The 12,767-nt window shown below is 48.9% G+C and overlaps 1 protein-coding gene across 1 annotated transcript in view; it reads right to left on the minus strand.

The window, feature by feature from the left end:
• The window catches only part of LOC105758623 (uncharacterized), a 93,175-nt gene that overhangs the window by 65,899 nt on the left and 14,509 nt on the right, over nucleotides 1-12,767 (minus strand). The window contains exons 9-21 of the mRNA XM_072918488.1: nucleotides 11,679-11,795; nucleotides 11,034-11,189; nucleotides 10,219-10,335; nucleotides 8,061-8,207; nucleotides 7,794-7,913; nucleotides 7,014-7,172; nucleotides 5,306-5,434; nucleotides 4,927-5,076; nucleotides 4,024-4,161; nucleotides 3,475-3,621; nucleotides 2,625-2,744; nucleotides 330-476; nucleotides 6-194 (exon numbers count right to left, since the gene is read on the minus strand). Of these exons, the coding sequence (XP_072774589.1) occupies nucleotides 6-194; nucleotides 330-476; nucleotides 2,625-2,744; nucleotides 3,475-3,621; nucleotides 4,024-4,161; nucleotides 4,927-5,076; nucleotides 5,306-5,434; nucleotides 7,014-7,172; nucleotides 7,794-7,913; nucleotides 8,061-8,207; nucleotides 10,219-10,335; nucleotides 11,034-11,189; nucleotides 11,679-11,795 (1,836 nt within the window). The remainder of the gene's footprint in view (nucleotides 1-5; nucleotides 195-329; nucleotides 477-2,624; nucleotides 2,745-3,474; nucleotides 3,622-4,023; nucleotides 4,162-4,926; nucleotides 5,077-5,305; nucleotides 5,435-7,013; nucleotides 7,173-7,793; nucleotides 7,914-8,060; nucleotides 8,208-10,218; nucleotides 10,336-11,033; nucleotides 11,190-11,678; nucleotides 11,796-12,767) is intronic.

Below are 12,767 nucleotides of genomic sequence, written 5' to 3' on the forward strand. Positions count from 1 at the left end.
CTCACTCGGCCCAGGCAGGGCTGTCAGTGGTGCTGACACCGTGCTGGTCCATACTGGGGGCTCTGGGAGCTTTGTACTGGTGGGCACTGGGAGAGGAGTGGTCCCCACACTGCTGGGAGATCCGGATGGAGATTTCCTCGTATCCAACGGCGCAGGAGCCACTGGAGCAGTTGGTGTCTCCCTGGGAGCTCCTGCTGTAGGACCCAAACAGAAAAAGTGAATTTTAAACCTCTTTTAGCCTCTCCAACAAAGAGAAAAACGGTAGAAACCCCAAAAATCAGCCTCAAGAGCAATTTTCCCTGGAAAATCCAGGTCTCCATCCTTCATACCTGTTTGTCCAAGGAGCGTTGTCTCCGGTCCCTCCGAGTCTCCAAACATTGGTTTTATGGAAAACAAATACATTTCCCTGGAGCTCAGCCCTGCTGCTCGATAGGATTGGGAAACTGCTGGTAACAATTCCCGGGAAAGAGCGGGAGCTGTGGAAAACAGGAGGAACATGACTGGGAGCCAGAAAAACACAGATTTGTTCCCATTTTGGTGGCATCACTGTTGGCAAACAGGAATTTGGGGATGATTCCCAGGATCTAGAGAAGAGGCAAAAGAAAATAATTTACAAATTGTAATGGTCAGGTCCTAAAGCAGATGGAATTAGGTGGATTTTGTGCATTGAAAATTTGGAATTGATGCAAAAATTTAGGGAATTTGGTGCAAATAATGCTCAAGGCTGAGACCAATCTCTATCCAGTGGTTCTGATGGATAGAAATAAGATTCTTTTCTGGGAATGAATGGAAAGTTGATGAAAAATGAAATCAGACTTGACTGAGAAATTTGGTTACACACAATTCATAGTTTTGATTTAAAATAATGATAGGAGAAAAATGTCATAATAATGATTGACATTTCCTAGGTGCTTTATTTTAGAAATAACAAATGATGAATTTGACATTATTCAAAGTGAAATTCGTATCTTTTTTATCCTGAAATAACATTTTACTTTCAAAAAATCACCCAAAAAGCTCAGTTTGTGTGGCAAGAAATAAAATCAGTGCAAATAATCTGCTCCACTATCATCAACTCACACAATTAAGGCTGGAAAAGATCTCCAAGGAGCAAATCCAGTTTGCTGTTCTTAACTCTCCACAAAAATATTTGGAAGGGAGGTTTTCCTCCATTAAATAAAATAGTAAAATCCTTCTTGAAATTTGACTTAAACTCATGTGCTTCCCTCCCTGAGTCAAAATAGCCAAAATTGGTTTATTTTGTCTGATCCACAGGTGGAATGATCGCAAGTGGAATAGAAAGGGATCCAAATTTTTTTAATAGGACAGGCTGGATGGAATCAGCAGGGAAAAGAGCATTAAATAAGCTTAAAAATGAGCAAGGAAAATGTGTAATAAAATAACGTTTGTTTAGGGAAAAAAACAAGTTGTGTGAAGGAAAATTAATCAATACAAAAAATAAAGACCAAATTTTTAATTGCTTCTATACACCAATGTTGGCAGTCGGGATAATTATTCAGGAAAAATTGGAATTACTCACTCAGGAACATAAATTTTATCCTATGGAGAAGTGGGGTCAGGATTCATCTGCTGGTGATGGGAAATCAATATTTATGAACCCATTCCAGCTGAATCAATGGAGAGAGGGCATGGAGGGACTGTCAGACATGGGATTTTCCATTCCTGATTCCCAGACAACTCTGAAATCAGGGATTTCTGAGTCCTTCCGGATCAATATTTGAACAGCACAGCACAGGAAGGGGAACAGCTGCGTTTGATCACTCAAATCACCCCAGTGATCCAAAAGTTCCATTCCCAAATTGCTTTTCCATAATATTTATCCCAAAAAAATGCTGCTGCCACGGGATGGTTCATCCTGAGTGACACAACCTGCAAGTATGGAGCTGCCAATCCTGAAATATCCTTGGAATTAAAAAAAAACCAACCAACCAACCAACCAAAAAAACCAAAAAAACCCAAAAAAACAAAACACCACAAACCAAAAAAAACCATTAAGTTCCTGATAGTTCCAAAAGCACTGCAGGGTGCACAGGGAATTCTGTTGGATTTGGTTTCTCTGACTTTGGACATGAACTGACCCTAGAAAAAAGTTTGTGGTTGAAGCCACAGGGACAGGAAACTCCAAATTCAAAGAGGATTTTAGTCCAATCCAGGAAAAAAGATCATAGAGTTGGTGGTTTAAAAGGGCAAATCCTGAAAAGCCAAATCAGTTGGGGAAAAAAATGGTGAGGAAGGATTCAGGAATTTTTAAAAGCCCTTCACAGTAGAGCAGAGACTTGAAACAGATAAAAACGAGGTTTTATGGATTACAAAAATTCACCTTTTTATGGTGGATTTGATGGATAGGAAGGGACACAGACAATGCCAAATTTCCTTCTTCCTGAGCTATTCCCACCCCTCCTTTTTTTCTTCCCCCAAGGATTTTGCAGTGGGCCGAATGAGACATTTTGTGAGCCCCCTCCAGCTCCCGTTTTTCCCTCTTTTTCAGCCAAATGGAGAAGCTGAGATGAAGGAACCCATGGAAACCCTCAGGATTCTCCTGCTAAAGAATCCAGAGGAATTCAGGAGATGGATCTGGGTTTCCTTCCCGCACCAAACGTTACCTGAGGACAATCCCCACGTCAGTAAATACTGGGATGCTCCAGGAACGGCATCCCAGGATAACAAAACGCTGGAATCCGCAGCCTCCTGCACGGTGAATTCCGTCACTTTGGGTAAATCCACTGTTGGAAAAGCAAGGGACGAAGCTTAGGGGCTGGAAAGGGCTTTGGGGACATTTCTGCCTCCCAAATTCCATGATTCTGGTGAGAGGAAGGAGTTCCTCCAGCACTTCAGGCATTTTCCAAGAAGCTGAATCAGACCAGGTTCTCATTTGGTGGGAACTGGTGGAAATTTTGTCAAGATCATCAGTCTGGACTTGAAACTGACTGAAACTTGTAATTTTTTGTAACTTGTAAAACTTGTAATTAAGTTTTCATTGTTTCTTTTTTCCCAGATACTCCCCGAAATCCCAGTGTTGGCTCCACATCCCTGATTTTCTCCTTCGTTTGATCTCAAACCTGCCTGTTTTTGCAGAACTCATGAGGGATGTTGGCCTTTACCTGCTGGAAAAGGTCAAGATATTGCATACAGAGGGAATTCCAAGATAACGTGCCACAAAAATGGGAATTATTGGCAGGGGAAGACAGGGAAATCCCAACATTCCTCAGTAATAAGAAGGAAGGATCAATATCTATTTTTTTGGTGGGATCTGAGAAGAAACAAGGCTGGGTTGGACGGGGCTTGGAGCAACCTGGTCTATGGAAGGTGTTGGAAGTGGGTGATCTTCAAGATCCCTTCCAACCCAAAATATTCTGGATTCCAGGAATAAGGCATCCATCAGCCAAAACTGCTCTTTTTCTTTCACTCCCCTATGGAGATGCTCTTATCCCAATCCATGAATCCCACACTCACAGGTTTTGGCCGTGAGGACCGTGGGGTTTCCCTCCTGCCCCTTTCCCACTGCGGACACGGAGATGGTGTAGGTGGTGTTGTCCTTCAGTTTGGGAATCGTGAAGGAAACGGCCTCTGCTGGGACCAGCTGGGAGGATTCCGAGTCACCTGAGAGGAGACATCCCAAAAAATCCGTGGTGTCCACGGAAAGGGAAGGGTAACAGTCATTGTTACAGCAGCTTCACACACATCTGACAGGACCTGGCCAGGAGGAGAGTAAGGAACTCATTTTGCCCATGGGGAAACTGAGGCACAGGCAGCAGAGAGATGTGGTCACAAATATGGAAAGGAACTAAGTCTTGGAATTCCCAAATCCCAACTATATCCTAACTATCCGTGGTTAGAGCCTAAAGCTTAACTCAGGACTCATTTAGAGGAGTTCAACCTGTCCCTGTAGACAATAAAGTCTCCACCTACCCTGATCACCCATGGAAAAAGGAATTTCCTGAGCCAAACTCCCCATTTTTGTGGGTTCCTTGTGCTCCCTGACCAATGGATTTGGATTCTTACTATTGGATGGCTCCCAGGATATCTTGTAGTGACTTATCCCAGGAAGGCTTTTCCAAGCCAGCTTCAAAGTGTTGACACCAGTGTCGGCAACCCTCAGGTCTTGGATGGTTGGGATGGGGTTGGAATCTCCAGAAGGAGCTGGAAAAACAAACCAGGATAAGATTTCAGCTCAGTCCCAGAGCAGCACCATGGCTCCAAGCTGTGGTGGAGGAGAAAAATACAGGCATTCATTCAATATCTACTTTCCAAACATTATCCAGGATGCCAGGCTGAAATTCCTAATGGATCCATGGAATCCAAGCTGAGGAATATTATCCACATCCCTCACCACCCACACCAAACTGGTGACACACAGAGTGACATGAAAAGAACTCCAGGAGAGGATGGATCATCCAGACACATCTTCAAATTCAATGAAAAACTCATTGAGATGGATTCAGGCAAAAAAGACACTGAAAGAAGCCAGAACTCCATGTTGGAAGAGGGAGAGCCACAATCCAAGGAATTCCCAGTGCAGACTGGTGAGTGACCCTGGGTGGTGCCTGCAGAGAGGTTCCTGCATTCCTGTGGTGGTTGTGGATAAATAACTCTGGGAATTGCACTGATAAATCCAGGATTATGCAATGTGCCAGAAAGGTGTGTCCACTCCCTCCCACGGGAACAGCCATGGATTATTGCCACCAAGCAGTGAGGGCTGCTCGTGCCTCCACCATCCACAGGATATCCTGAGTTGGATCCACCAGCATCGTGGAGTCCAGCTCTTAAAGGGATGAACACGAGGATTGAACCCAAAACTGTGGTGGTTTTATCACCAGGCTCTGACAAACTCGGGCCAATCCCATGCCCGAGATCAATCCAAGCTTTGCATCCCAAGCCAAGGAGGGTTTTTCCAGCAGGAGTTACCTGTGTGGTGAGTCAGGGTCACCTCCGGCCCCTCGGTCCTGCTGAACAGAGCCCGAACACCGACCCTGTACAGGGTGTTGGGCACCAGGTGGTCAATCCGATGAGCCAACACTCTGCTGCCCAGGTACCGAGTCCTGGCAACCTGTTTTCCTGGAAAAATGGGGATATTTCAGAGCCTGGAGCTCACTTCCTTCCTGCAAAGGAAATTGCTGCGTTACCCAGAGCTCTGGGGATTATCTCCATAAACAAAACCATGAAAACAAAGAGGAGGAAGGACCTCCAACAGGACCAAGTTTCCCAGCTGTGGGATCTCCTTCTGACCCCCAAGGAGTGGGTCAGGAATTTGGGAAGGTGGCTGGAATGTCGTTTCCCTGCTCACCTTTGCCTGCTCCAGCGGGGCTCCAGGTGAGTTTGAATTTGGTGGCAGCAGCTGTGGCACTCCAGGCCAAGGACAGGCTGGTGCTGGTGTGGGACGTCACCTTGAAGTTGGAGACAGATCCCAGAGGAGCTGCAGGACAGGGACAACATCAGGAATGAACTGATTCCTGCCCAAAGGCTCATCATGGACACATTAATGAGTCAAAATTATATCAAAGGGTTAAAAATGGTGGTTTTGTTGATCCTTAGTGTCTCCTCATCCTCATCTGGAGAGACACCACTCCTGAGGTCATCAAGGATTACGTTCTGCCCAGATCCCAGGGAGCAAGGCCAGGCCAGGCAGCTCAGGGATCCATGGAGTCAGGAGATCCCTATCCCTGTTCCTCAAGTGAAACACCCACCCAGAGCTCTCATGGTTGAGGAATATTCCCCATTCTCTTCCTCACAAGGGTCAGACCATTTTCTCCATGTAGTGTTCCAGGGTTTCCAGTCACCTGCTGCCACTTTGGAACCTTTCCCAAGAATCTCACCTCTGCTTTTGGACCAGTAGTTCTGTCTTTGCTCTGCTCCCAGAGCAGCAGCCCAGAAGTTTGAGAGACAGGGACAAGGTTTGTCCATCAACTTTCCCTATTTTACACAAAGGATTTGCATCTGCTGCCGCTTGTCCAGGGAATCTGATCTCCCAGAAGGATTCCTTTGGAATTATGGAATTTTTGAGGAAGGGGACAGCCCTTATCACCAAGCAGAAAGGACTGTACTAGCATGTTCCACACTCTTCATCATCCTGTGGTTCCCTGCAGCAGATTTTACCCAGATTTCTGATTCTTCAGATTGTTTTCAGATGGATTCTAACAATGTTGAGGACTTAATATTGGTCTGAATTTCGGGATACCTGGAAGCTCTGTGGAAGCAAATTGGGCACTGGGAAGGGACTTGGATAAAGGAAAGTGGCTTTAAACTGAATGAGAGCAGGTGGAGGTTGGATTTTGGGAAGGAATTCCTGGCTGTGAAGGTGGGAGGCCCTGGCATAGGTTTCCCAGAGAAGCTGTGGCTGCTCCACCCCTGGAAGTGTCCAAGACCAGGTTGGATGGGGCTTGGAGTGAGCTGGGATAGTGGAAGGTGTTGGAACAAGATGGGCTTCCAACTCTTCCAACTCTTCCAACTCTTCCAACTCTTCCAACTCTTCCAAACCTTCCAACTCTTCCAATTCTTCCAACCCTTCCAAACCTTCTAACCCTTCCAACTCTTCCAGCTCTTCCAACCCTTTCAACTCTTCTGACCCTTCCAACCCTTTCAACTCTTCTGACCCTTCCAAACCTTCCAACTCTTCCAACACTTCCAAACCCTTCTGACCCTTCCAACTCTTCCAGCTCTTCCAACCCTTCCAAACTTTCCAACCCTTCCAAACCTTCCAAACCTTTCCAACTCTTCCAACCCTTCCAAACCTTCTAACCCTTCCAAACTTTCCAACTCTTCCAACCCTTCCAACTCTTCCAAACCCTTCCAGCCCTTCCAAACCTTCCAGCCCTTCCAAACCTTCCAACCATTCCAACTCTTCCAAACCTCAACCAATCTGGGATCTTACGAATCTGAAGCTCTTCCCAAGCCCAGAGCACAGGAACAGCCCCAGTCAGGGATACACAAGGTCGAACCAGATACACAGAGGTTACGTTTTGTAGTAGCTACTCCACCATCCCACCTGCACTCACCTGTCCTGGCCGAGGTGGTGATCCCGGGGCCCTCCCCAGAGCTGAAGAGCACGGACAGAGAAATCACGTACTCGGTGTCAGGGGCCAGGCCGTGGAGCTGGTGGGACGTCACCGACTTGCTGAGGGACAGGTGACGGGGACGGTCCTTGCCAAAGAATTCTTTGGAAGAGAAAATAAAACACAAGAGGAGAAAGAGTCTGGAGAGCAGCTCTGTTGCATCCTGGGAAATCCACTGCATTCCCTCTGCTGGAGGTTACAATTTGGGAGGAATTTCCTCATGGAAAGGGTGGTCAGGCATTGGAAGGGGCTGCCCAGGGAGGTTTGGAGTCCCCATCCCTGAAGGTGTCCAAGGAACAAATGATGTGGCGCTTCCATCACAAGGTGGGGATTGGGCATAGGTTGGACTTGGAGGTGTTTTCCAGCCTCAGTGATGCTGGGATTCCACATGTTCACCAGGGCAAGGGAGAGTTTTCCTGTGGTTATTTATTCTGGAATTTTAATACCTAAATGATCCAAACCAGTTGAGAGGAATTGAATCCAAACCATCTCATATCCAGGGACCACAGGAATCTGGGAACGTTCCCTGTCTCCTTCCTGGGAACTCATTCTGTGTAGGGCTGGGGCCAGGTCGGTACCTCAGGGCCAGGAATAATCCCTGGTTTCAGTTCATGCTCTGGAATTGTGGGGGAGGCTGCTTGGAGCAGTTCATGAGCTGGACCTGCCCCGCTCCCACCACTCCCGACGTTCTCCCATTCCAGGGAGAGCAGAGACGGATCTCACCTGCTGTCGGACCCCAGGCCACCCTGTATCCGGTGGCTCCCATGACTGAATCCCAGGACAGCAGGAGGCTGTTGATGGAAATCTCGCTCACTTTCAGCATCTGGACAGTGCTGGATGCCACTGCAGGAGGGAAGAGTTGCCTGGTTCCACCAAGGTTCCAACAGCTTCAAAGACGTCCCCAAACCCAACGACGCAGAGAAGTGACAGAAGCGACACCAACTCTGTGCCAGCACCCCCTGAGTGCCACCCCTGCTGCAGGACACTCACCTGTGGTGGCTTTGCCAGTCACCACCGGTCCCTCGATGTCCCCAAAGATGGGGTTGATCGTCACCGTGTGCTCCACGCCCGGCTCCAGCCCCTGGATCATGTAGTAGGTGTAGGAGCTGCCAAGGGTTACGTCCTGGATGCTGCCCTCTGTGAAGGGAAATGGTGTCCCCTGGCTCAGGCCGTGTCCCCTGGCTCAGGCTGTGTCCCCTGGCCCAGCCTGTGTCCCCTGGCTCAGCCCACCCCACCCTGCAGCGCACCGGGACCACCCCGGGTGGATGCAGGTGGAAATAATCCACATCCACCTGGGAAGAGCTCAGGGATCATCAAGACAACTCATGGATTGGCAAAGCAAAGGGAATAAACCAGGAAAGCCCCAAACCCGGCACGTTGGGGTCTGGGAGTGATCCAATAAAAGGGTCCACAGCCTGCCCAGCCCTGGGTGACTCCGTGCTTAAGTCATCCTGCCTTCCCTGCTGGAATTGAAGGCATTAAAACCCAGTTTTAATGTCCTTGTTGTGGGCTAAACCCAGCTCAGCTAAACGTGCCCAGCAGGAGAAGAGTTAAAACCGAATTCCTGTGGATCCCGATTCCCAGCGGCAGGGAGGCAAGGCAACAGGATGTCGAGGAAAACCTCAAAAAGAGGGAAAATGCCTTTTCCAGTTTGGTCACTGGATGGTGCCACGTCCCCATTTTCTGTTCCAGCCCCATCCCCCTTTTCCCACCTGCTCTCCACCGCTCCCATCTCCAGATTGTGTTTCTCTAATCCCGGTTTTAAAAGTCAAACGAGGAAAACCTAACCCCTCCCGTGCTTGGGATGGGCAGCAGGGTCCGGATCCCATCACCACATTCCCAATCCCGGGATGGGATGGAGTGTGGGAAGAGGACCCAGAGGCCAGCGGGGGCTGCCCTTGGGATTTTTCCACCCCTGGAATTGGAGTGAGCTGGTACCAGGTGATAAAGCAGCTGGAAATTCGGGGTGGAGGTGTTGTGGTTGTCCCACTGTCCCCACTCCCAGACCAAGCTCCATTCCTAGCTGGAATATCGGGCACAGCCTGGGCAAACTGCTGGGTTTTGGGTGTATTAAAAAGCCATAAAAACTGTTTTATGTCTTCTCTGTGAAGGTTTTTCCCTCCTGGTGACCTTTGGAGCTGTTCTCCCACTAATCCCCACCTTTCCTGGTGGGAGATGTCTCCTTCCATCATAACCAGGGGAGCTGAGGGAGAGGAAAATGTGTTTTTTCTCCAAAGCCTGGGATAGAGCCCAGGTGTCCTGACATCCCTGATCCCCAGAAACATCCATCTCCCAAGGCCAAAATCTGCCATCAAACTGGAATTTCTCACTCCTGCTCCCCCTCCCAGCACCACAGAAAATATCTCTGGGTTCAGGGCAGGGGAAAAGCTCCAGCTGCACAGGTGGATCTGTCTCCAAACTCCCAAATTTGCCAAAAAAATTAAAATTCTGGGGGATGCAGCCTGGTTTTAGTACTGCAGAGAGAAAAGCCATGAGCACAGGCACTTCCAGGCTGTCCCCTCAAAAATCACATACTCAGTTATCCCCCCAAAAAGGGGTGACCCCAAATACTCAGGGGCTGTGCAGCTCCTCGGGGAGGCTTTTCCCAGTTCCTCTCAGCTATTCCAAGGCTCCTCAGGTCCAGTAAATCCATGGAATACTAATTCCATGTAACAAGGCTGGATATCCACCAGCCTGCTTCACGCAGAGCCCCAGCAGGAAATTTTGCATCCATGGCAGAGAAAACTCCACTGGTCAAAACCCCAAAAAACCCTCAATTCCCTCTGGACACAGATAGAATCCAATCCAATCCAAAGTGCATCCAACACCTCGGGAATCTCACAGCTCCCATCTTTCCATGCCCTGATCACTGATACACACCCCCACCCCTGTCCTTCCTGCTGATGTCCAGGTGAGCCTGAATCCCACCCCGTCCATACCTGCTGATGTCCAGGTGAGCCTGAATCCCACCCAATCTGTACCTGCTGATGTCCAGGTGAGCCTGAATCCCACCCCATCCGTACCTGCTGATGTCCAGGTGAGCCTGAATCCCACCCTGTCCTTCCTGCTGATGTCCAGGTGAGCCTGAATCCCACCCCTGTCCTTCCTGCTGATGTCCAGGTGAGCCTGAATCCCACCCCATCCGTACCTGCTGATGTCCAGGTGAGCCTGTATCCCGTTGCTCCCCGGACAGGGCTCCACCGGGCCTGGAGCGTGTCCGTGGTCTCGTTCTGCAGCAAGAGGCTCTCCACAGGCAGGAGCTTCACTGGAAGGAGGACAGGGAAGAAGATTTCAGAGCATCCACTTGGGAGTGGAGGACTTTGATGGCTTTCCATGAATGTTCCTCCAGCTCAGCTGGGTGAAGGGAACACCTGAAAGGAGGTGGCCACGTGGGACGGGGCTTTGATCCCATGGAATGAGGGACAGGACAAGAGGGAATGGCCTCAAGCTGTGCCAGGGGAGTTTTAGGTTGGATATTAGGAAAAATTTCCCGATGAAAAGTGTGGCCAGGCATTGGAAGAGTTGCCCAGGGCAGTGGTGGAGTCACATCCCCAGAGGGACTTCAAAGCCAAGTGGATGAGGCATTTGGGGACATGGCAGTGCTGGAGATGGTTGGATTCAGGGATCTTAGAGGGTTTTTCCAGCCTTAATGATTTCACGAGAGGGATTTTCAGCCCAGGGGCTGAAGGCATCTCATAAACCAGAGGCAGAACAGCCCAACCTGTGACTGTCCAGGACCAAACATCTCCGAGCACCAACCTTGTGAAGTGTGGGTGTAAAACAGGAGGGAAAACGATCTCCCACATTCCCCCAAAATTCAGGATGGCATTGAGGATGTCCATGTCCATGAGGGAAGAGTTAGGATGGAACTGGGAAAGTCCTGGTGTATGAGGGCACCAACTCTGAGGTGGGGACGCAACAGCTGGGGACAAAAGGGACCAGCCACGGGGTCACAGCTCTTACATGTCCTTCCCAGAGCAGCCACGGGCTGGCTTGGCCCCTCAGGATACACGGCGTAGATGCTGATGCTGTATTCCCTGTCCTCCTGCAAGTTTTCCAGCAGGTGGGAAGAGACATCGCCCTGCAGGATCTGCTCGAGGGTCACCCCCGGCTTGTTGGCTGCAAAATCAAGGAGAAAAGGGATGGTGAAACATTTCCATGAGGCTAAACCCCACAGGGAGGTCTGCACACCATGGAGGGGGCTCAGGGGCGTGGTTGGTGTCTCCCAATCCATGTGGTGTTGCTTGGAATTCTGACTGTGCTGTCCCAGCCCTCAGATCCCAGAGAGGGGAGTGGGAGGCATCCCAAACTCATCCCAAATCCTCACCAGAGCAGGCACTTGAGTGGGAAAAACATCTGGATATGCCAGGGCAAACAAGGAATTCACAGCATTATCCTCAGCTTGTTCTTTCCAAGGAAAAGTCCTTCCAAGGACTCTCCTCTACCCTGGAAGAACCACAATATTTGGAAAAGTCTATCCTGGACTTTTTCCAGAGTCATGCCAGGAGTTAACAGCACCTCCCCTTGAATCACTGCTCCTTATAAAGCAAACGCCAAGAAAAATTGATTTAAAATTGATTAAAATTAATAAAATTAATTAAAACTCACCCCTGGGGATGTAGATCTTGTAGCCCTCCAGTTTGCCCAGGGGAGGTGTCCAAGCCACCTTCAGGCTGAAAAGTCCTTCTTCTATCACGCGGAAATTGGTGACTGGAGGCACAGGAGCTTTGGGGACACAAAAATAGGGCAGAAATGGAGATGGCAGTGCTGGAATACTGGGAAAGATCCTTGGAAAAATCTTTTGTCTTCAGGGACAGAGAGACACAAAGAGGAGAAGCACCAGCTCTCCCTCAGCTGATTCCTTAAAACCAACAACTCCCTCCTACCAACGCTTTTTCCACTTGAAAATAGGGACGAAATTTGGGAGTTTTCTCTGGGAATGGTGTTGGGATCTGAAATATCCTCTCACAGGCAGAGGAAATCTACCCTGGGCAGGGGAAACTCTGCAGTTCTTGCAGACTGAGCAGGAATCAAAGCCATGAATCAAAGCCTGCTTTGCTCCCACGGCCACAATTCCAAGGGAGAGGAGCCCATTTGGATCCAGCCAGCCATGGCAGATGGATTTATAGCTCCTGCCTCTGGCTTCGTGTTGGGGATAATAAGAGGAGAGATCAAATGGCTTTATTTCCACCCATAAAGACATTCCATCTTCTTCCTGGCAAGTACAGATGAGTCAAACCTCATTGAGGAGCTTTATTTATTCATCCTGTCAGAGATCTTCCCTCAAGAAGACAAACAATCGCGGACGTCGCAGGGGGTGCGGGGAGGAACAAAAGGCAGGGAAGAAAAGAATAATTCTTTACAAAACCCCTCAGGCAAAGCAGGATTGGAGCTCCATCCAGGGAGCAGAGTGGCATTAGTGAACCCCTTAAACTCTGAAAATCCCTAAAAGCAGAGGTGATGGAAGTCCAGTCCCACGTTCACATGGTCTCCTGACATATCCCCATATCACTTCTTGGGAATGGAGATTCCTGCTTTGGGTGGGGACATCCCTGAAAGTCACCCCTTGAGGGTCAGCTGAAGAGATTTGCCTCTGGACATTGGTCTGGGTGAGTGACATCAATCTCTACTTCAAAAATTGTTTTTTATTTTGGCTAATTTTATTTCAATTACTTTAATTACTTTAATATAATTACT

Source organism: Taeniopygia guttata, chromosome 1A (genome assembly GCF_048771995.1).
Source record: "Taeniopygia guttata chromosome 1A, bTaeGut7.mat, whole genome shotgun sequence".
Taxonomy (NCBI): Eukaryota; Metazoa; Chordata; class Aves; order Passeriformes; family Estrildidae; genus Taeniopygia; species Taeniopygia guttata.